The sequence below is a fragment of the Pinus tabuliformis genome, chromosome 1_1 (assembly GCF_031772625.1).
Source record: "Pinus tabuliformis cultivar Carrire ecotype Pingquan chromosome 1_1, CPIR1, whole genome shotgun sequence".
In the NCBI taxonomy this organism is placed as follows: Eukaryota; Viridiplantae; Streptophyta; class Pinopsida; order Pinales; family Pinaceae; genus Pinus; species Pinus tabuliformis.
Window position 1 is genome coordinate 355315577 of NC_142297.1, and position 24892 is coordinate 355340468.

At 36.2% G+C, this 24892-nt stretch overlaps 1 protein-coding gene across 1 annotated transcript; it reads left to right on the forward strand.

Moving 5' to 3' along the window:
• Window positions 1–664: 664 nt before the first annotated feature.
• Window positions 665–1756, forward strand: LOC149213057 (uncharacterized). The gene has a single exon (XM_089388907.1). It carries the CDS (start codon window positions 665–667, stop codon window positions 1754–1756), a length of 1092 nt encoding a protein of 363 aa, XP_089245033.1.
• The last annotated feature ends 23136 nt before the right edge of the window (window positions 1757–24892 follow it).

Sequence of the window (24892 nt, forward strand, 5' to 3'; positions counted from 1 at the left end):
GGAGTTTAAGACTCTCTCTCTCGCAGGCAGACTTGTTCTTACTCGGGCAGTCTTAACGCAATTAGCGGTTTATTTCGCTCATATTTTCTTCCTTCCAGCTAGCATCATAAATAAAATGAACAAACTTTCGGCAAATTTTCTATGGGGTGGAAAATCAAATCAGAGCAAAATTCATTTATTGAAGCTGGACAAAATCTCTATGCCTAAGAAGCTAGGTGGTTGGGGTTTGCTTGATATGTGATCCTTTCGAAGAGCGCTCTTATGTAAATCGCTGTGGAGAGGCATCTTTGGAAACGGGCTGTGGAGTCTTTCTATTAGAAAGAAATACATGCAAGGAAAAGACCTGGAATTTTGGTACATAAGGGGATCTATTGGAACCAGGCAAGGTTCAGTGATTTGGCTCAGCCTCAGAAAAGTCCAGCAATACTTTCTGGAGAACTTAAGATGGAATATCTTCTCTGGCTCCTGAATCCTAATCGATATCGATCCTGTATTGAGTGGCCGAGAAGGTTTGTTTTTTCCTCAAAATCTATTAATTTTCCTTCACAGAAATGGATGCTTTACTTGGGATAAACTGATCGCATCATGGAATGGTCCCATACCATTATGGAAAGATGGTTGTGATCTTCACCTATCAGGTCCGCTACTCCCGGTGTGGAATTCAATGAAAGAAGTTTTATGCAGCCTGGGAATCTATCGTTCTGGAACCAATGACCATCTGATATGGACCGTTCCAAAGGCAAATATGCCTATTCGTTTAAAAGAAATTTATGCCAACATGATCTCTCCTAAAGCTCCAGTCTCCAAACTTCTTTTCCCTCCGTGCTTATGGAAGTCGGGGTGTCCTCTCAAAATGATCCTATTCTCGTGGCTGGTATTTAACAACAGAAATCTGACATGGGAGAACTTGAGGAGGAGAAACTGGCATGGGCCGAGCAGATGCGCTATGTGCCAAGCTGTAGAGGAATCTAACCTCCATATGTTCTTCCAATGCAACTCTTCTCTTCAGATCTGGTATGAAATTTCTCTGTTTTATGGTTTTCCTCACGCTGTTTTTGCTTCAGTACAGGTTGCTATTCAATGGTGGAGCGAGCAAAAGCACTCATGGAGATCTCTGTTTATTATCACCTGCTGGTGCTTATGGAAATGGAGGAATGCCAAGATCTTTCAAGAGTCTAAGGAGCCCCTTAAGTCAATTCCGCAGCGCATAATGGCCTTTCATGACTTGATGCCTTTGGAAAAAGTCAAGATGAAAAAAGACTGCAAAAAGATGTTGGATGACATTTCCATCGAGGCTCCATGTGCCTTCTTTGATGGGGCTGAGCAAAATAACATTTGTGGATGTGGTGTCCACATTATTATGCATGACAAGCTGCAATATTTTCTTTCCTGGAATGGATGGATTGGCTCAAACAACATGGCCGAGGCTAGGGCTCTTGCAGGCCTGCTTGCTTTTTACGTTTTTTTTGACATCCAAAGCATTTCAATTTATGGTGATTTGAAATCAATGATTGATCATGTTAGCGGTGCATGCCACATCAGCTGTCCTCATCTGTCTGGATGGTTAAACAGAATCATGCATTTTTGGAGCAATATGAAACACCGCTCAATTCACCATATTCCTCGTTCCAGAAATGATCAAGCTGACCTTCTGTCGAAGAAGGGTCTTTCAATGGAACCGAGTTCTTGGTCTTTGAGGGTCTCGGATGGTGATCTTTCTTATCTCATTCAGGACTTCTTCATCCCGGGAATATGATCTCTCTCTTTCATTATCTGTTTACCTATTTTGCATATAGGCCCCTTTTGTTATATATGACTATGATAGCAGCTGATCTTGCTTTTGATACCATATTGTACAGTTTCTGAATGTTAGTTCTGATCTCTTTGGGGATCCTATGACTGTCAAATTTTGATCCATTTGCATTCATATGCATGCAAGGTGTCTGTCCCTTGCCATATCTTATGTTCTTTATATTGTCTTAATATAAATCTATGAAGATTTTTCTCTCTAAAAAAATAAAAAAAAAATTATTTTATTTTTTATTTTTATATTAATTTAAAATTATTAAATTTTAAAAATATTAATATTAAAATATCTTTAAAATCTTAAAATAAAATTGAATATTATTTCTAAAAATATATATAAAAATAATTTACAATATAAAATTTATAATTTTCACAATTTTTTTTTCGTAGGTAAGCACCCACGGGGGATTCGAATCAATGATGTATTGCAAAGAGTGCCTTAACAGTACACTCATTCACCGTCAATCCAAAGCCCGTGGGCTAATTTTCTCAAATTTAAAAATAATAATAATAATAATAAAATAGCTAATTTTTTTATTTTGTGCTTTTCTAAGAGTCGATGCTTTCGGTTGTGCTAACATCTGCACCTAATCTTTAGAGTCAGATTCTTAGATGATATTCATGCAATGTGTTCTTTTGACTTATCTTACACACACTGGATTAGGACTAGGTAATTTATAACTTTCACTTAAGATTTCGATAAAAATTTGGCAGGAATTTTGGCAAATCGGGGTTATAGCTATCAAGTTAGACCTAAATTTTTTTGATGGTGCTAAATCCATTTTTCATCAACAACATAATTAAACATTCTTGTTAGATTTGTTGACCCAAAAAGACCAATTGAACTATTTTGTTTTACCTCACGGCTCAGTGGACAACCCCAAACTAAAGGTGCAAGGTTTAGGTCGAAATTTCCAAGGATTTAGCGAATTCTTTAAAGTAGTGATACAGATATCGGACATTTACTACAATATTTAATAAATAAATTCGTATTTGAGACAAATTCCTGTAAGTTTTAATGTTTTCGTCCGTGTTTAACATTTTCCCATAACATTTAACAAATGCTCGAAGTGAAGGTCTTGTCCACAATCTTTACCAAAACTACTGATTTTATCACTATCTAAGGGATCATAGCAAGAAAGTAGAATTTATAAAACTTTAAAACTCCAAAGTGAAAAAACAAACAGAAAACATCTAGAAGTTGATAGAATTGGGAAGACTCACTGAAGTGAGCTTGATCATTTCATTCACAAACATAGAAATTTATACCAGTGATATCTATAGATTCTACAACAAATGTCATTATTTATTCACCTAAATATACCAATTTTTGTCGATTGCCCTCGACTAGCCATCATGGGAACACGTGTCGGGATTATTCTAACAAACCTCCCCTTAATCAAGACGACCTAAACATTAAGGTGCCTTTTGGTCTCAGTCTTAGCTAAGCCTTACAATAGTACATAAAAAAAACAAAAATAATAATAATAATTGATAAAGGGGCTTTCATATTATTTTGTTGATTTCACACAGCATAACTTTCTTTAGTGGACACGGTGTTGTAGACATTCCTATATGCGAACATTCCACTGGATAATATCTACACCACATAAGCTTCATAGTCGAAACAACCTTCTTCAGTGGACATTCGGTTGCAGACACTCTTATCTGCCAACACTCCACTCGATACTATCTGTGCCACACAGGCTTCACAGTCGACACAACCTTCTTCAGCGGACAGTCGGTTGCAGACACTCTTATCTACCAACATTCCACTAGATACTATTTGTGCCACACAAGCATCACGGTCAACACAACCTTCTTCAATGAACACTCAGTTGTAGACACTCTTATCTGTCAACACTCCATTGGATACTGTCTGCGCTACACAGGCATCACGGTTGACAGAATCTTCATCAACAAACACTCAGTTGCAGACACTCTTATCTCCCAACACTCCATTGGATACTATCTACGCCACACAAGCATTATGGTCGACACAATCTTCATCAATGGACACTCGGTTGCAGACACTCTTATTTGCCAACACTCCACTAGATCTATGCCACACAGGCATCACAATCTTCATCAGCGGACACTCAATTGTAGACACTCTTATTTGCCAACACTCCATTGGATCTATCTGCACCACACAAGCGTCACGGTCGACACAATCTTCATCAACGGACACTTGGTTGCAGACATTCCTATTTTTCAACACTCCACTGGATCACTCACTGCACCACACAAGCGTCACGAGCAGGACAACCCTATTCAGCAAACAGTCCACTGGAAACAACGCTTTCCAACAACATCAACAGCTGGGCAGACTCCACTTTCCCTTCACCACTATCAAGTCCTCCTCTAGCTCTTCACACCACATAGCCCACAACTCTGTACACCATCAAGCTTACAACTTTGGCTTTGATCTCACATGCTCCTAGAATCACCCTTATGCCCTCTTTCGGTCAACAATGGACCTCACACAACTCCACAGGCTCTGGCAGCAAGTCTCAGCACATAAGGTGGCCTCTCAACAACTCACCTGACCTCACGTCGGGTTCAACACTTCTCAAATGGCATCTATAGCCCTCATTGCTTCTTGGCCTATAGGTTCATTCAATGCAGATCTGCCACACCAAATATTAACAATGATTTGGAGCCATGCTACTCAACTACCTTACAGTTTTTTTCGCTAGATGCTACACCAAAATGTACAAATCAACACATGTCCACGTTCAACTGCTTGCCAAACAACTGCATTAATTTCTAGTTGCAGGACTTTGAGTACCAAATCTCACATTGGCACTTCTCGGTCCTCTTCCTCAACTTCCAGGCTCTTTCACTCTCATACAACAACTTCCATGCAATGCTCACAATCTCTGGGCTCAAGCTCCTTAATGCACCAAAAACACTTTTCTTTAATTCTTATGTTGCACAAGAATACACAAAATCGCAGCCACATTCGTCAATATCTCATGCACTGTAAGATTCGCCCTTGCCACCATCACCGTGCATCAGGTAGTGGTCAAGACTGTTGGCCTTTAGACATATAGACTCTCTAACATGTTTCCATTGTATAGGTTGGAAACTCACACAAGGCGCACACCATAGGAGCACGACCAATGCTAGTTTAATTCAGCTCATAGCATTTTTTCAAGAAATTATCATTCACAGAAGCGCTGCCCTTGCCTAATTTATGGGTATCAGCAAAAAAATGCCACCGCCAATAATCGGACAATGGTTCTACCTCGAAATCTGAAAAAAAAATATTTCACTCCCTTGGATCTACTACTAACACGCAACTCTGGCCCAATGGTCCTTCAGTAGATCTCAACGAAACATGTAGTCAGAGCAACTGCTCTCAATCCATAACATCACAATACTTGAGCAACACAAGGCTCAATGTCTCTTCCGCTCGACTTCCTCAAACGCATTCGATATCCAACTAGCAAGAAATTATCAACAAAATTCACCAAAGGGTATTCAACTTCCTCAGACTACCACCAAACCTTTAGCTCTACACCTGAACGGAGCTCGACACACATAATCTGACGCCTCCACGGAGCAAGGTGACATATCGGTTCTCCAACGTCGTATTAAACCAGCACCAACATCAACACAGTAGGCTGCCAAACAAAGCAATGCCACTCTACATTGGTCGCTTCTCCTGGCAACCCCTCTGCTCCTCAATGCCTCTTCCAATAGTAATCGATCTCAAAAAACAGAGGTAAAGCCTCAACTTAATCTTCAATAAGCAACACAACAACTTATGATCAGTGTGCTATTAGAAGGTCTTCGCCTGAAACAATGGAGGGTTGTTCTCATCCACCACTTCCTTCATTGGTTCGATTAGGGCGTCTTTTGGTGGATCGCAAAACACTGCCCACGAAATCCTCACCTTCTCTTGTTCACCATCCCTTTCTGCAACCCGCTCTTGAATTTCCCATTGCTCAATATCTCGACTTGGTACCCAATGTGGATAATGAGGCTGTCATGAATGCATTGGGAAATGACCCATTTTCCGTCATTAAAAAAGGAGAAATTGCTCGACGTCCTCCAAGCATAAGCTAGACAGCTCCAGTACTCTGGGTTTAACCATCGGTCGGGTTTAACCACCGCTCCAGAGGTTAGATCTCCAACACTTGTCGGTTTCCTTCGCCACAAGGAATGCCTCACTGCATCATACTGCAACACAATAATGCAGCTTCACGCCTCTTCCTAGCTTTGAATCCAATGCCCAACACTCACGATTCCTTTCAAACACGAGGTGCCACCAGCAATTGACTTAATGACCTGTTGCAATGTAGCGATAGGAGGTGTGATGTCTTCACACAAAAAACATTCCCAACTCACTTCCTCACCACAGCCGCTTCAACTCAAAACAACGACAACGCTCAAAGCCTTTCCTCCCATACACTCATGCAACACGAAACCTTCAGTTGTGTTTCCAACTGTGCTCACCACTAAACAACGATGAAACACAGACTAACAGCTGCACAGATTTGCATTGAACGGTGTTAGTCTTCACAGGCAATGATGGCTCCACGACATTGCTCTATGCATAGCAGGCCGGATAGCACAGCGACACACCAAGGTTGATATGAGGCTTTCCAAGACAATCGCCACACATAGTTCTCTCAGGTGGATCACAACAGCGCAACAACGTAATTCACTGCCTCTTCACACTACTCAACACCACTAAGCTTACTCGAACCAAATGTGATACCAGTTGATAGAACTGGGTAGACTCACCGAAATGAGCTTGATCATTTCATTCACAAACATAGAAATTTATATAAGTGACGGTCGTAGATTCTACAACAATGTCATTATTTTTTATCCTAAATCTACCGACTTCTGTCGACTCCCCACCGACTGGCATCGACTAGCCGTCATAGGAACAGGCGTCGTGATTATTTTACCATAAGCCTCTGGTTTATCGACTCCCAGGGAAAAACCTCTAGAAGCTCGGATAACGTCAGTGAAATTTAACGATATTGGCTCTATTAAACGCCTTAGCTTCCTGAGATTGCTGCCATAGCCAAATCCCGGCACGGATGCATGAAATTGAATGAAAACACAAGAAGATTGTGAAAAGGGAGCAGAAGAAGAACTACAATTGTGCTTTCACTATTAAATATTAACAATGTAAACTTTGAAACAGGAACTATAAACTCAAAATGAGAACTCTGGCCAAAAAACCCCGAAAAAACATCAAAAACAGTGCTAAAAACAAAAAGTGTGTATACTGGAACGATGATTTTATTTTTTAGGGGTCAATTTTGAACATGTTTTAAAAATGGCAGTGACTACGAAATTTACTACGAAATTTTTGTGCAAAATATAGCTTCAAAACGAAAAGTGATGATACTGGAATGATGATTTTTTTTTTAGGGTCAATTTTCAAACTTTTAAAAAAATGCTAGTAAAACCAAATTTTTATGTGCCAGACAAAGTTGTTTATGAGGAAAAAAACACATTAATGTTTTTGGTAGAATATCATTTTTCTTTTCTAAGTATAAATTCAACATGTTCTCAACCATAACATCAACATCAACGATGCTATGTTTTTTTTTGTTTCAATCCCACCATCTACTTCATGAGTAACATATTTCAATCTCTTGATGTCAAACACCATCCATTGAATTAATGGTCGGATCAATAATCCAAATCTATTGCACGTGACAAGCTCCTACAATCTCTTATATAGAATCTACTTTGTATATCAATGTTGTGTCATGAGCTTTCAATTTGGCTATTCATTTCACGTTTACTGGTCTCTAAGTGAATTTACCAATTATTAACAATTACCAATTATTAACAAGTGATATAGAGGTAATTACATACTATAATTGGCTCAATTAAACTAGTCAACAGTTAATACTAATATGTACAATAGTTTAAAATCAATTTAACAATTAAAAATTCTTACAATGATAAAATTAGTTTTTTATGTCTGCAAAAATTCAATTCAACAAATATACTATTTGTAGAAAATAAATCTATTACTAGGGCTACAATGTTGCTATATAAATTTACTACAACTACTTTTTATGAAATAATTGCAAGGGCTATTGAAAGAAACAAGGTATAACCACTAGGAAGAAAATAAGGTATACTTATGAGCCTAACTTTTAAAAGATAACATATGTATACTTATGAGCCTAACTTTTAAAAGATATTCACATCTCTTACATATCTAACATTTAACCATCTAACACTTATACATTGACCCCATACTAAGTTCTCAAACTAAATTGTAGAGAGGCTCATACTTTAGGGACATAACAACATTTTACAACATACTTTAGAGATGTACAACATTTTGCCGAATTCCTCGGGGCCTCTAACCTCTAGGAGTATAACAACATTTTTCCTAATTCCATAAACCAAATCCAACTATTAGATATAATAATTATTCATATAATCACCATAACAATTATGAGTCTTATAAAACTAATACTCCTCTTCATGTTTACTAAATTATACTATTTTTTAAAATATAATTAGAATTCAATCTAAAAAAACATGAAAAAAAAATGAACATGGAAAAAAAAGGTATTAATAAAATTTGCCATATCCATAGGACTTCACTTTTCTTTAAAATGAAAAAACCTTTGATATAACCATAAAATATGGTATAAATAAAAACTCAATTCTTATTTAAAATGGATCAGGCCTTATGTTGAAACATAAAGAGAGGGTATAAATAAAACTGGCATCTCCATCTATAACCACAATCTAATTTAAAGCCTTAAATGGAACCATATGGAAAGGGTAATGATAAAACTTTTCACCATGGTCAATCCCTTATGGAACCATGAATAAAGACGAAAATAAAACTTGCTATTGCTCTTATGTTTTTTTTTTCAATCCCACCATCTACTTCATGAGTAACATATTTCAATCTCTTCATGTCAAACACCATCCATTGAATTAATGGTCAGATCAATAATCCAAATCTATTGCATGTGACAAGCTCCTACAATCTCTTATGTTGAATCTACTTTATATATCAATATTGCGTCATGAGCTTTCAATTTGGCTATTCATTTCACGTTTACTGGTCTCTAAGTGAATTTACCAATTATTAACAATTACCAATTATTAGACAACATCTATTAATGTAAATGACATATAAAGATATAAGCATTTTCCACATGACACCATAAGTATACCACTTCCGCTGCTCAATGCCTTAGCAACAAAGTTCTTCGTGGATAACTATACACTTTTTTTTTATTGATGCATTATATTTGTTCTACTATTTCGTGTACAGGTAAATGTGAAGTGGTGACTACCTAACTTATAATAGTGATTCTCAGATACGGCGGGTGGTGGGGCGATTCTGAGAATCGCCCCACCACCCGGCGATTCTCAGAATCGCCCCAATCACTATTATCACTGAAATTATGGTATGAGTTTTTCACTTTAATGTATATGGAGTGAAGGTAACAGTATGGAACTGTGTATACATATATCGAACTGTGGAGAGCATACTTCTGGGATCATTTTTCTTTCTTTGTTTCTATTGTTTGTCACATGGTAAGAAAGTGGTTTCAGATCTCTTTTGTTTCTGGTAAAGTTGTTATGTGCATAAGTTGGTTTTGTGCAGACCATGTACACATCTCTGATCTAGGACTGTGCCATTGTTGAAGGGTCAATGCAACTAACTCTGCAGTAAAATGTGTATTAGGCTCTGCATTGATGTATTAACTCTATTTCAATGTTGAATAATATTGTGCATACAAGATTGTTGGATTTGGATTTGCGTTGATTAATTCTATTTCAATGTTGTGCACACATTATTGTTGGGTTTGACTCTGTGTAGATTAACTCTATCTTAATGTTGAATAATATTGTGCACACAAGATTTTTCACTGGTTTATATGTAGCGTGCCTTTGCAGAGATCTTCCCTCAAGGATTGGGACGAAATTCATTTAAATATTATCTTATGTGGTGGGTTTAATCTGCTATATGATAGGGGTATTCTCTTACACATTTCTGTAGCACACTAAATGAGTCGATTCTGATCAATTTCATATGTGTGTTGGTCCTTTAACGATCCGGTCAAAGCATAGATGAGAAAACGATTTGAGCATTGAAGTAATTTTTGTCTAGATATGTCCCAATCCATTAAAGAATAGTGTGCACTATATTATTAATCCCAAAATCAATCTTATATGCTACGTCTTTAGATCACATAAGCTCCGGAAGTGCATTGGCCCTTGTGCATTATGACTATATATATGTCTCAACGTTGAAGATTGTCATGAAGAGTCATTTTGTAGGTGTTTCAACTTGTCTTTAATTGGGTATAAATCAATGCTGGAAAATCCTCTTACGTGGTTAATTAGATGGGTTGTTTCTGTGATCACTTGTTATGTATTTCTATAGTGACTGCTCATTGCTTGAAGACCCAGTGTGTGCACTAGTAATATTATAATCTGAAGCATACTATGGTGAGAGATCTGATTGATTTCACAGATATTAGAGGTATTTTTTTTTTAGCTTAAATTGTATGCATGCGTGTAAATATGCAAGGGATGGTATCTATGATGATCTACTAATGAAAGAGGGGTTGTTATTATCATAATACTATTTGGATAAAATTTGTGACAACTTAATTTGCTTCTACGGTGAACTGATTAAGGAAGAGTGTGGACTAGTTCTGGTTACCTCATTATTCTTCCTGTCGCTGCAGTTCTATTCATGTTTGTGTGACAAAGTTATTTGAATGACAAGGGTTGTATGTAGGGATACGGTGCACAGTACAAATGAAAACAGAAGTTAAGCATTGCTTCAAAGTTCTTCCGCTGCTCAATGCCTTAGCAACAAAGTTCTTCGTGGATAACTATACACTTTTTTATTTATTGATGCATTATATTTGTTCTACCATTTCGTGTACAGGTAAATGTGAAGTGGTGACTACCTGACTTATAATAGTGGTTTTCAGATACGGCGGGTGGTGGGGTGATTCTCAGAATCGCCCAGCCACCGCCTCGGTGGCTGCGCGATTCTGAGAATCGCCCCACCACCCTGTGATTCTCAGAATCGCCCCAATCACTATTATCACTGAAATTATGGTATGCGTTTTTCACTTTAATGTATATGGAGTGAAGGTAATAGTATGGAACTGTGAGTTCTTCCGCTGCTCAATGCCTTAGCAACAAAGTTCTTCGTGGATAACTATACACTTTTTTTTTTTATTGATGCATTATATTTGTTCTACCATTTCGTGTACAGGTAAATGTGAAGTGGTGACTACCTGAGTTATAATAGTGATTCTCAGATACGGCGGGTGGTGGGGCGATTCTCAGAATCGCCCCAATCACTATTATCACTGAAATTATGGTATGAGTTTTTCACTTTAATGTATATGGAGTGAAGGTAACAGTATGGAACTGTGTATACATATATCGAACTGTGGAGAGCATACTTCTGGGATCATTTTTCTTTCTTTGTTTCTATTGTTTGTCACATGGTAAGAAAGTGGTTTCAGATCTCTTTTGTTTGTGGTAAAGTTGTTATGCGCATAAGTTGGTTTTGTGCAGACCATGTACACATCTCTGATCTAGGACTGTGCCATTGTTGAAGGGTCAATGCAACTAACTCTGCAGTAAAATGTGTATTAGGCTCTGCATTGATGTATTAACTCTATCTCAATGTTGAATAATATTGTGCATGCAAGATTGTTGGATTTGGATTTGCGTTGATTAATTCTATTTCAATGTTGTGCACACATTATTGTTGGGTTTGACTCTGTGTATATTAACTCTATCTTAATGTTGAATAATATTGTGCACACAAGATTTTTCACTGGTTTATATGTAGCGTGCCTTTGCAGAGATCTTCCCTCAAGGATTGGGACGAAATTCATTTAAATATTATCTTATGTGGTGGGTTTAATCTGCTATATGATAGGGGTATTCTCTTACACATTTCTGTAGCACACTAAATTAGTCGATTCTGATCAATTTCATATGTGTGTTGGTCCTTTAACTATCCGGTCAAAGCATAGATGAGAAAACGATTTGAGCATTGAAGTAATTTTTGTCTAGATATGTCCCAATCCAAAAGAATAGTGTGCACTATATTATTAATCCCAAAATCAATCTTATATGCTACGTCTTTAGATCACATAAGCTCCGGAAGTGCATTGGCCCTTGTGCATTATGACTATATATATGTCTCAACGTTGAAGATTGTCATGAAGAGTCATTTTGTATGTGTTTCAACTTGTCTTTAATTGGGTATAAATCAATGCTGGAAAATCCTCTTACGTGGTTAATTAGATGGCCTGTTTCTGTGATCACTTGTTATGTATTTCTATAGTGACTGCTCATTGCTTGAAGACCCAGTGTGTGCACTAGTAATATTATAATCTGAAGCATACTATGGTGAGAGATCTGATTGATTTCACAGATATTAGAGGTATTTTTTTTTTAGCTTTAAATTGTATGCATGCGTGTAAATATGCAAGGGATGGTATCTATGATGATCTACTAATGAAAGAGGGGTTGTTATTATCATAATACTATTTGGATAAAATTTGTGACAACTTAATTTGCTTCTACGGTGAACTGATTAAGGAAGAGTGTGGACTAGTTCTGGTTACCTCATTATTCTTCCTGTCGCTGCAGTTCTATTCATGTTCGTGTGACAAAGTTATTTGAATGACAAGGGTTGTATGTAGGGCATACGGTGCACAGTACAAATGAAAACAGAAGTTAAGCATTGCTTCAAAGTTCTTCCGCTGCTCAATGCCTTAGCAACAAAGTTCTTCGTGGATAACTATACACTTTTTTTTTATTGATGCATTATATTTGTTCTACCATTTCGTGTACAGGTAAATGTGAAGTGGTGACTACCTGACTTATAATAGTGATTTTCAGATACAGCGGGTGGTGGGGCGATTCTCAGAATCGCCCAGCCACTGCCCCGGTGGCTGGGCGATTCTGAGAATCGCCCCACCACCTGGCGACTCTCAGAATCGCCCCAATCACTATTATCACTGAAATTATGGTATGCATTTTTCACTTTAATGTATATGGAGTGAAGGTAATAGTATGGAACTGTGAATTCTTCTGCTGCTCAATGCCTTAGCAACAAAGTTCTTCATGGATAACTATACACTTTTTTTTTTTTATTGATGCATTATATTTGTTCTACCATTTCGTGTACAGGTAAATGTGAAGTGGTGACTACCTGAGTTATAATAGTGATTCTCAGATACGGCGGGTGGTGGGGTGATTCTCAGAATCGCCCAGCCACCGCCCCGGTGCTGGGCGATTATGAGAATCGCCCCACCACCCGGCGATTCTCAGAATCGCCCCAATCACTATTATCACTGAAATTATGGTATGAGTTTTTCACTTTAATGTATATGGAATGAAGGTAATAGTATGGAACTGTGTATACATATATCGAACTGTGGAAGCATAGATATCCTATCCAAGTAATGATATCGAACCCTCTGTCCTCTCTGAACTTCTAATCTCTGTTATAGCACCGACGACTTGTTCTCTTAAATCCAAACTTTTGTTTCATCATCCAGAGCTTTAATTTGTGACATCCAAACTCCATTTCAGATGTATTTGAACCTGCATCTCACTACTCTTTATCGGAAAAGTGTGATAAATTTATTGCGTCCTCATCATGAGCTTGTGATATGATCTTGGTATTGTGCGATAAATTTATTGCGTACTCATCATGAGCTTGTGATATGATCTTGGTATTGTGATTATCCTCTGCGATGAATTATCTTTGATTGTTAAGTGATCTTGATTTAACATGGTAAATAGAGAGCCATGTTTTTCATGAATGTTTCGGAGGCCATCCAATGCACCAAATACATAATTTATACCTTTGAACTGGTTGACAACACTAACTCCAGGTCGCCTTTAATAATCATCCGTTATTGACCACCTTTATATTATTGTGAGTAACATGAAGAGCAGGAAAACTTGACAAGCATACCTGACATTAAAGTTAATTTAAAATACTTTATCAATATTTATTTGAATAGGTACCCATTTATTGAACGATACCATACCACTTCGGCTGCTCAATGCCTTAACAACAAAGTTCTTCGTGGATAACTATACACTTTTTTTATTTATTGATGCATTATATTTGTTCTACCATTTCGTGTACAGGTAAATGTGAAGTGGTGACTACTTGACTTATAATAGTGATTCTCAGATACGGCGGGTGGTGGGGCGATTCTCAGAATCGCCAGCCACCGAACAAATTTCGTGTACAGGTAAATGTGAAGTGGTGACTACTTGACTTATAATAGTGATTCTCAGATAGGGCGGGTGGTGGGGGCGATTCTCAGAATTGCCGAGCCACCGGGGCCGTGGCTGGGCGATTCTAAGAACCGCCCCACCACCCGGCGATTCTCAGAATCGCTCCAATCACTATTATTACTGAAATTATGGTATGAGTTTTTCACTTTAATGTATATGGAGTGAAGGTAATAGTATGGAACTTTGTATACATATATCGAACTGTGGAAGCATAGATATCCTATCCAAGTAATGATATCGAACCCTCTGCCCTCTCTGAACTTCTAATCTCTGTTATAGCACCGACAACTTGTTCTCTTAAATCCAAACTTTTGTTTCATCATCGAGAGCTTAATTTGTGACATCCGAACTCCATTTCAGATGTATTTGAACTTGCATCTCACTACTCTTTATCGGCAATGTGTGATAAATTTATTGCGTCCTCATCATGAGCTTGTGATATGATCTTGGTATTGTGCGATAAATTTATTGCGTCCTCATCATGAGCTTGTGATATGATCTTGGTATTGTGCTTATCCTCTGCGATGAATTCTCTTTGATTGTTAAGTGATCTTGAGTTAACATGGTAAATAGAGAGCCATGTTTTTCATGAATGTTTCGGAGGCCATCCAATGCACCAAATACATAATTTATACCTTTGCACTGGTTGAGAGCACTAACTCCAGGCCGACTTTAATAATCATCGGTTATTGACCACCTTTATATTATTGTGAGTAACATGAAGAAAGCAATATCGATATTATGTATACACAGTTCAGTGTTAGTATCCAAGTAATGAAAGCAATACGGAAAAAAGTCATCAATAAAGAAAGCCTATTCTGTCTAGAATGAGAAATTAAAGGGATGAAAATTCAATACCGTGTGTATTGGTTTGGGCTGGGGAACGCCATGTGATTTAAAGAAATTGGCCAGCGATACGGAGAAAATTCATCGACAGAGAAAGTCTATTCCGTGTAGTTTGGGAAATTAAAGGGAAGAAAATTCAATATCATTAATTGAAATTTGGGTGGGAGAACACCTCTACAAACAATCTAAGCTCCTTTATCTACTGTAATAGCATCATTATAATAGCACCGAGAAACTGTGAGAGCATCACTGTAATAGCACCGAATTGAAGTCATAGTACTACGAGTTTATGTATGTAACGAGCCTCTCCTTCTCAAGTAGCACCAAATTGAAGTCATCATATTGTGATATCCGAACTTATCACCGGAATTATGTCTCTGAAGTTATGTTTGAACTTCTATGTAATCACTGAAAGTAGGCACTCTGAAATCCAAACTTGAGATTGTGTTATGCGAAAATCACAGGCTTGTATATATAGTGGATATAGTGGTATGACCATACTAAATGAGCCACCAACATGAACCATGAAAAGATGTGTCTTTATTGTAGGCTGACTTGAATCATTTTATGACTGTTTCTTTGAGGCCAACTTGAAGGAGTCGTTGAGGAGGCTGACTTGATGATGAAGGAGTCTTTTAATCAATAAACAAATTGACTTTGACAAATATTTTAAAGGCTACAATGGAAGCTTGATTTATACATTTGACCCAAGCATGAAACCCATGCTTTAATAAGCCAATTCAAAAATAATAAAAATTATTTTTGCTTTTCTTTTGGAAAATATATTACATTTTAACTTCAAGTACAATTATGAAGACCGAATCTAGTTACATTTTCCAACAACAACAAGCATTCGATAGGGCTAACTTACTCTTCTATCCTATACGCATACGAAATTAAATAATAAGGTAGAATCTATCCTATACGCATACGAAATTAAATAATAAGGTAGAATCTATCCTATATGCATACGAAATTAAATAATAAGGTATCTACGTAAGAGTTTTTAATCTAAAAACAATTCATTGGTAATGGGTGTTATTTCTATTTCAAAATGTTCAACTAATGAACTATGAATTGTGACTAAATGAGTGACTCATAAATCCTCTTAAGAAGTATTTCTAAGCAAGTTGGTTCACTTGCAGCCACAATGGTCGAGATAGAGCCCACAAATCCATAAAACCTCCAAAAGCTTTGCACCTTGTTTGTTTGATAAAGCAAATCTACCTTCTTTTTCATCATCCAATATGGATACAAATGCTCTTTCCCTAGATAAAAAAAGCATTCGCCTTGGGCTATTCGCTGATGAATCCACCATATTCAAACTTCCTCCTGTTAGATAAAATAATAATGAGACTTTTTACATGTAAATACACTACAAAATGAATAAAAATGATTTTTAATGAATCTATTAAAATAAGGCAATAATCTCATATTCTCCAATATTTGTCTACATGTTTCTCTAGAACCACAAAAACAAGAATTTGGATCTTATATGCAATGGTAAAAACACTATGATCAATATCATGTAAACTTCATCAAGAGAGCAAAATTAGTGGAGTCGATATTTTTTTAATTCAATAGATCACATCAACTACAAGTCAAGGCAAAGCAGATATCTATAAAGATAAAAACAATTACGGCTTTTATATCTAACATTTGAAACAAAAGAGCACCTTATATTTAAATTCCCAACCTATTATATTAAAGGAAATAATATTATGTTTTTAAAGGATCAAGGCCATGGCCTGAAACTGTTTGCTAGTTAGAAGGGTCAATACGAAGTTGTGATGTTCATAGCACCAAGACTTGACCAGAGGTAGGATGTCTACAGAACCTGAAAATATTTGGGCTCTTGAATTTCAATGGCATTAATTTAATTTGTTCGTTTTTTGGTGATTTCCACTTAGAACAATGCGACAGAACCTAAAGAATTATTTAATCATTATTTTTTGAAAAAAAATGTGATTATTATTATTTTTTTACATGAAATTCATAAAAAAAAACTATTATTTAACCATTTTTAGTTAAAATTCTCATATAAAAATTGTGATTTTGACATGTCAATTCTAGCAAAAAATTATCAAAACGTGTAGTTTTTTAGTTATATTTATGTTAAAAATGGTTATTTTTATGTCAATTGTTAAAAAATATTGTTTTTTAGAAACAATTATTTCATGTAGATTGAAAAATTAATTAAGGATGTATAAATATGTAGAATATCGAAAATTCAAAATATCGACCTTCTAATTTAAAACTGCAAAACAATAAAAACCTCACTACAGAAAAATTAAAATAAGAATAAAAAACAAGAAAATATGAAGAAAACGACCACTTCAAAAAATTTTAAATTTACAAAATAATTATTTACATTTCATACATTAGAAAATTTAAAGTCAAAAAATAGGTCTTTTAAAAAAAGGGTCTGATGCAGAATACCCACTTTTTAAAATCAGCATGAAAATCACTACCATTCTAAAACGTAATGTACATGGAAAAGTTAAAGTGACAAAAACTATGCTCTAAAAAAAACATGTGTGTTTTGCATCACCCCTTTTCAAAATCAGGTCATTTTTTTGCTATCTCTACGAAACAGGTAACAGTATCAGTTCCCGTTTCAAAGTTTACATTGTTTATTCACGATGGCCTATTATTAATTGATTAAAAAAAACATTTATTTGAATATTTGATTGGAAATTTGTATTTAAAATTTTATATAAAATATAAGGAAGTTAAACACTCTAAACAAACAGAAGGTATATTAAATTTTTTATTTAATTTTAGTTATTTATTTTAAATATTTTTAAATGATTTTTTTTATTTATAAATATTAAAATCAAGATGTCCCAAATAAAGATATAATTTTTTTAGAGAAAAAAAGAGAACTTCCATTCAATAAAGAGAAAGCTTTACATATTCATCAGCATCTGCCTCATGATAGAATCATCCCATGCTTAAAGGCCTTGTATAAATTTTGGTGGGTAGTAAGTCTACACATTTACAATTTTACTCTTACAAAACTATCTAGGAAAACATACATAATGGTGGAAGTGTTGAGGAAAACCTACATAATGGTGGACAGTAACTCCTAACATTATTTCTATCAATTTTTTATGCAAAGACTTCCTTAAATTATGGTAGGAAGTAATTGATGGTAAATATGTTATTTATGTGAGTATGAGTTATTTTCAAGGATTTTATTTTTGGATTAAAAAATCATTTCACAAATATATAAAAATCATATCCATAAATTATGGCATAAAATATGTGATGCATTATTATATGGCATTATATTATGCAAAGGTTATAGTAAGACCTTCAAGTTATGGTACAATCAAATGTTTGAAAAAGGTTTTTTTTAATAATATTGAAAAATAAATATTTATTTTTCAAAGTTAAACATTATAAGGTGTATTGGTCAATGCTAAAGTAATAATAGTCAACCGGAAAATCTATCGCTATAGTGCTCAAGGAATAATAATGATTTTGTAACCATATTTAAATTTAATTAATAAGGACATAACAACATAATACTTACAATAAACTTTCAATATAACAAGATTCTTAACTATGGATATTCACCCCCACTTTACCATAGATATTATTAACTTGTAAATAGGCTTTCTTACATTACCGTGGGCCACTGCCATGACTTATGAATACTACATGGTTTATATATCATTATTGGTATAATAATAAATAATATTGATTATTATTATTCGAGTATACAATAATAGTTTATCATCTCCATTATAAGAGTTATTATATTAGACTTTACATATATTATTGATTATACAGATTGATAATTCTTGATGATATGGATGGAGGGTGGAGAGAGAGTGACCTGATAATGAGATTTTAGACAATTATTAAGGTATTATAGACTCATGTGCATGGATATGTCTATGTTACTTTGTGTAATGGATCGATAAGATTGTGAAATACATAGACAACGAAGCAGTTAAAGAAACATAATAGACAACACACATAAACACAACAAGTTTAATATGGTTTTCACCCAATACTCCTAGGCTACGTCTCCTGGTCCAGCCTTTAGTGGTGACCTCTCTATTATGTCTTCAAAACATAGTTTTACAAAAGTATGAGCTCAATTTGAGTCAACACACAACAGATACAACAACAAGAGTTTTGCTTGAACCCCTCAAGCCTCTCTAAGTACACAAACGCTCTCTATCACTCTCTGTCTCTGTCTTTGCTCTATCTCAGCATTGCTTGCTCTGTTTTCTGTCAATATGTGGCTTTAAAGCCAATCGGTGTTGTCTATTCGTTTCACCTTCTCAGGCTCTCTGGCTTCTCGACCTCTGTCCGCTCAGATCCCCCTCTGAGCGTTAGCAATCATTGCTAAACGCTTGGAGGGATGGTGGCCACCTGTACTATAACGGAATGGGTCATCGGACCTTTGAAATCCATCGAAATCACCGTTCTGTTTACACAGAGAAATGCGTTCAAACACAGGAAAAGTCTGCCAAACACTATTTATCGGACTTCAAATATCCATAAATCTGCCTTATACTCCTATCGGATCCGCCTGTATATCAACATCGCATCTCCATCGTTGATCTAGGAGATCTAGATTCAACGGCTGTGGTTCATTTCGGGCAGCTCTTTCGTATGGGAGTAAGCGCTCCCATGTGTTTCTACGATGCGATATCGTGAGTCAACTTGGGCCGTCGATATGCATGCTTGATCGATGGTCCCTATTGACTGTGCTAATTGATGCCATATTGTTTTAAGTGGCAGTCTCTAATAGCCTCCCTTTACCACTGTCGATTATGATTCGCTGATCGGATCTGGACCGTTGATCGGCCAAATTCGACGGCTCCGATTCAAAGTTGCTTTGACTACCGATAAGCCTATTTTTGAATGTTTTCTTCATGTTTTTTCCTCCCGATAGTTTAATCCAACTTTTCTAAGAGTTCATCATTTTGCGATTGTTTTGATTTTAGAAGAGTTAGAGGGTTTCTGGATCCATTTTGGATCACGCCTTCCCACTGAAAAAAAAAAGCTTTTGGACCACCAAAATTTGGTTTTTAAGCATCAATCAAGTGAGGATACAACTTCCTCACTTGTCCAATCTCTATCCATCTTGCACTGCTTGGTTTTGAACCTTTGAGTCCAATTTTGAGGTACTCAGCATCCCCTCTGCGCGTAATTCTCACCTTCCTGTCCAGAACTGTATCTTCCTGCAACTCATTGAGATATTCAAGCAACAGATCATCAATAGAAGGCAACTGACTTTTCTCTTTGGGATTTTCAATCAATGAAGGTTCAAACATCAAATTCTCTGCATTAATGACTGAATAGATGTGCATGTAAGCTGGCAAATCAAGGCGAAAAACATTCTCACCAATTTTCTCAAATATCTTGAAAGGCCCATACCTTATTGGCTTCAGCTTCTTACCTTCACCTTGCATTCTGTCTTTGTTGATGTATAACCAGACTTGATCACCAACTTGGAAGCTATGCTCAATTCGATGCTTATCATGCCTTGCCTTGTACTTGGCTTGGCTCTTTTCCAGCTATTCCTACACTACCTGGTGAATTTCTTGGATCTGTTCAATGAACTTAGTTGCTTTGTCCACATCACTTTGTCCATCAACTATTATGTCTTTACTAAAGACAACATCCAAGGGGGACCTTGGCATAAAACCAAAACAAGTCTCAAAAGGAGATCTTTGTGTAGAAGAATGTTTAGCACGATTGTAAGCATGTTGCACATAACATAAATGTTCATCCCAGAGCTTGGGATGCTTGCTGCAATAGCCCCTAAGCAACTGGATCACTGTCCTGTTGACCACCTTTGTTTGGCCATCCGTTTGTGGATGAAAGGTTGTGCTCTTCTTCAGTTTGGTGTCCATTAAATCCCACAGACTTGAACAAAACTTCCCAACAAATCGGAATCTCGATCAGATACAATAGAAGTGGGTAACCCAAAATGCACCCAGACATGCTGAAAGAACAACTTCGCTATTTTTTCAGCCGTAATCAGTTTGTTACAAGGTATTAAAATACACATTTTTCTGAAACTGTCCACAATAACATATAAATAGTCATGACCTTTTCTAAATTTTGGCAATCCCCCAACAAAGTCCATGGAAATACTTTCCCAAGGACGAGAAGGAACTGGTAGTGGAGTGTACAAGCCTAATTTTCTATTGTTGGGCTTGCTTTTAGCACACATGGTACACCCTTTAACATATCTAGAAACTGTTTCATACATTCTTGACCAATAGTAGAACCTTTGCAGCTGTGCAACTATTTTACTTACACAAAAATTACCTGATATTAGAGAAGTGTGTGCTTCTCGGATTATATTAACTCTTTCAATTTGTGGAATGCATAGCTTTCCCAAATGATACAAGATTTGGTCCTTAACATAATAATCCAATTCTTCTACTTGTTTGCCATGACTTAAAGTTGCATATACATCTTTAAAATCTACATCTTGAGCATATTGTTCAATGTAGCTTTCATGCAATACTAAATTATGCTTAAGTATAGTAGATGCATTTATGATTGGTCTGGACAACACATCTGCAACTTTATTGTGTATGTCTTTCTTATATATGATCACTAGATGAAATTGTTGTAGAAAACCCATCCACCTATAGTGTCTTGATTGCTGCAATTTAGTTTGTGAGTGTAAATATTGAAGTGGTTGATAATCAGTATGTATAACTATTTCTTTGCCCAATGGGTAATGTTTCCACTTTTCCACACTCTGCACTGATGCATATAATTCTTTATCATATGTGGGATAATTAACTACTGCAGAATTAAATGTCTCAGAGTGATAACATATGGGTTTACCATGTTGCATCAACACTGCTCCCATGGCATAGTCAATGGCATTTGTTTCAATCTCAAATGGTCTTTGAAGATCTAGCAATGCTAGTATTGGTGTTGTACTAATCCTTTCTTTCAAGGTGTCGAAGGCTTTCTGTTGCTTGCCTCCCCACTAAAACACCTTGTTCAATCCTGTTAAAGCATGTAAGGGAGCTGCAATCAAGGAAAAGTTAGCAATAAACTTTCTCCAATATTGTGCTGCTCCTAGGAAGCTCCTAACTTCTGTAGCAGATTTGGGTTTAGGCCAGTTCACAATGAATTCAACCTTAGAGGGATCTATCTTCAATTCACCACCCCCTACTATATGACCCAAATAATTTAAAGATGTTTTGCCAAATTCACATTTTGATAACTTAACATAGAGATTTCCTTTTTTCAAAACATCTAGAGTCTGCTTTAAATGCTTCAAATGTTCTTCCCATGATTTACTAAAAACAAGAATGCCATCTAAATATACAATTGCAAAATCATCAATAAAATGTCGTAGTACATCATTAATAACCCTCATGAAAGTGGTAGGAGCATTAGTTAAGCCAAAAGGCATAACTAGCCATTCATACAGCCCTTGCTTCATTTGAAAGCAGTCTTCCATGCATATTGTTCTGCTACTCTGACCTGATGGTAGCCACTACGCAAGTCCAACTTGGAAAAGTAAACAACTTCTTTCAACTGATCTAATAGATCATCTATGCAAGGAAGAGGATAACGATTCTTGATCATTATTTTATTTAGCGCTTTGTAATCAATGCACATCCTCCACGAGTTATCTTTCTTTCTCACCAAGACAATTGGAGATCCACATGGTGATGTGCTTGGCCTTATGAACCCCTTGTCAAGCAGCTCTTGTACCTGCTTCTTGATCTCTACATTCTCTAAAGCGGATAACTTGTACATTCCGATGTTATGCAATTGAGCATCTTGTTGCAAATGAATATCATGTACAATTTTCCTTTTGGGTGGCAAGCCTTTAGGTTCTTGAAATAGGATATCATATTCCAAAACAAATTCTTCTAAATCAGCTTTTTGTTTAGCATCATAGCCTTCAAATGCATTGGTTTTATTAGGGGTCTTTTCCTTTACAACCATTAGTAAAAATTTCTTGCATGAATTTACAATTCTTTTCATCTGCCCTGAGTTAATGAGAGTGTATTTATTTTTGAGCTGATGAGCTCTTACAATATATTCTATTCTATCTTTTGTGAGTTGATACTTATTTTCATCTCTATAGAAAATGGCTTTTCTATCATACAAGTAAGGACTTCCTAAAACAATACCACATATATCCAAGGGAACTATGTCTAACTCAACCTCATCTACAAATGCTGACCCAAAAGCAAACCTAAGTTTACATTGTCTAGTCACTTGTAGATTTGTTTTATCACATACCCAACCTAATGGATAGGGATTCTTGTGAGGTGTGGTTAGTAGTCCCAACTTCTTTACAATTGCTTCAGAAATCAAGTTTACTTGTGAACCACTATCAAATAAAGTATCAATTTTTTGATGCTTGGAAATAACTCTAATATGAAAAAGCTCATGTCTTTTCCTCTCATTTTCTTCATTATCAATAGATTGTGTAGAATTACTAGTAGATGCTTCAGAATTTTTTTCCTTTTATACCTGTAGCTGTGACTGTTGTTTCATCACATGAGTTTGACCCCAAATCTTTCTGAATAGAAGTAGCAGTCTTCTTCTTCTTGCCATCGAACTTCTTGGGTTTCAGCTTCGGATGCAAAGACCATCAATGTTCAACATCATGTCCATCCTTCTTGCAGTGAGTGCATGAAGGTTTGTCTTTATGTACAACATTTATCTTCCTCTCTTTCCATTTCTGCTTCCTCTTTTCCTTGTTCTTTCTTACAGTGGGTTTTAATGATCCCGCAATCTCTAGGTTCACATTCTTTCCTCTAGCCTCCATATGTGTAGCCCGAACTAATACCTCATCTATGTTGGTAGGGTTAAACATGAGAATGGTGTGCCTCAAATAGCTGTGTAGACCACCTATATACTTTAACAAAGTTTCAGGTGAGTCTAGATAAATGCCTAGAATTAAAGCTCTTTTTCTAAATTCTTGGGTATAGCTTTGTACACTTTGCCCTTTAATTGGCAAAGAGTTTGCCAACTCATCATGGCTTGCTGCATATAAGCTAGTGGATAGAATTGTTTTTTAATGGCAGAAACAAATTCACTCTGGGTAGAAAGAATTTTACCATGCTTCTTCAAATCAGCTTGGGTCCTGCCTTCCCACCACACTAGGGAAATTCCTCCAAGGCGAAGGTTGGCCAGCTGAATCTTTCTCCTTTCTAAATCAATGTTCTACACCCTGCAATATACATCAATCTGTCTAATCCAGTTATCTAGCTTTTCTGCATTTAATTCTCCATCATATATTAGCAAATCAAATTTTACATCTAATTTAATAAAAGGGCTAGAAGGAGGTGTTAATAGAGGAGGCTCTTTTCCTTTCCCTTTGCCTTTAGAATGGCCATCTAGAAGAGGTTCTTCTGTTCCTTTGTCTTGTTTGGAGGTTGAAGTATCTTCACCTCGACCTTTCTTAAATTCTTGATACATCTCTTCTACCATGGCTCTCATGGTCATGAAACTGTCCATGAACTGAGAGTCTAATTCCAAGGGAATTTCTTCTGCCATTTTCCTCCTAGGATAGACTCTTCCTATTTCTGGGTTAGTCTCAACCAGTTCTCCTTCTCCTAATTTGAGCTTTGACCTAGTTAGCATTCAACAATCCAGCACAAGCTTGTCTAACCTTAGCAAACCTAAAGCTCTGATACCACTTGATCTGATAATGAGATCTTAGACAATTATTAAGGTATTACAGACTCATGTGCATGGATATGCCTATGTTACTTTGTGCAATGGATCAATAAGATTGCAAAATACATAGACAATGAAGCAGTTAAAGAAACATAATAGACAACACACATAAACACAACAAGTTTAATATGGAGTTCACCCAACACTCTTGGGCTATGTCTCCTGGTCCAGCCTTCAATGGTGACCTCTCTATTATGTCTTCAAAACAAAGTTTTACAAAAGTATG

What these genes read in the sequence shown, in the direction of transcription:
- LOC149213057 (XM_089388907.1), top strand. Translation starts at nt 665, where the DNA reads ATGAAAGAAGTTTTATGCAGCCTGGGAATCTATCGTTCTGGAACCAAT.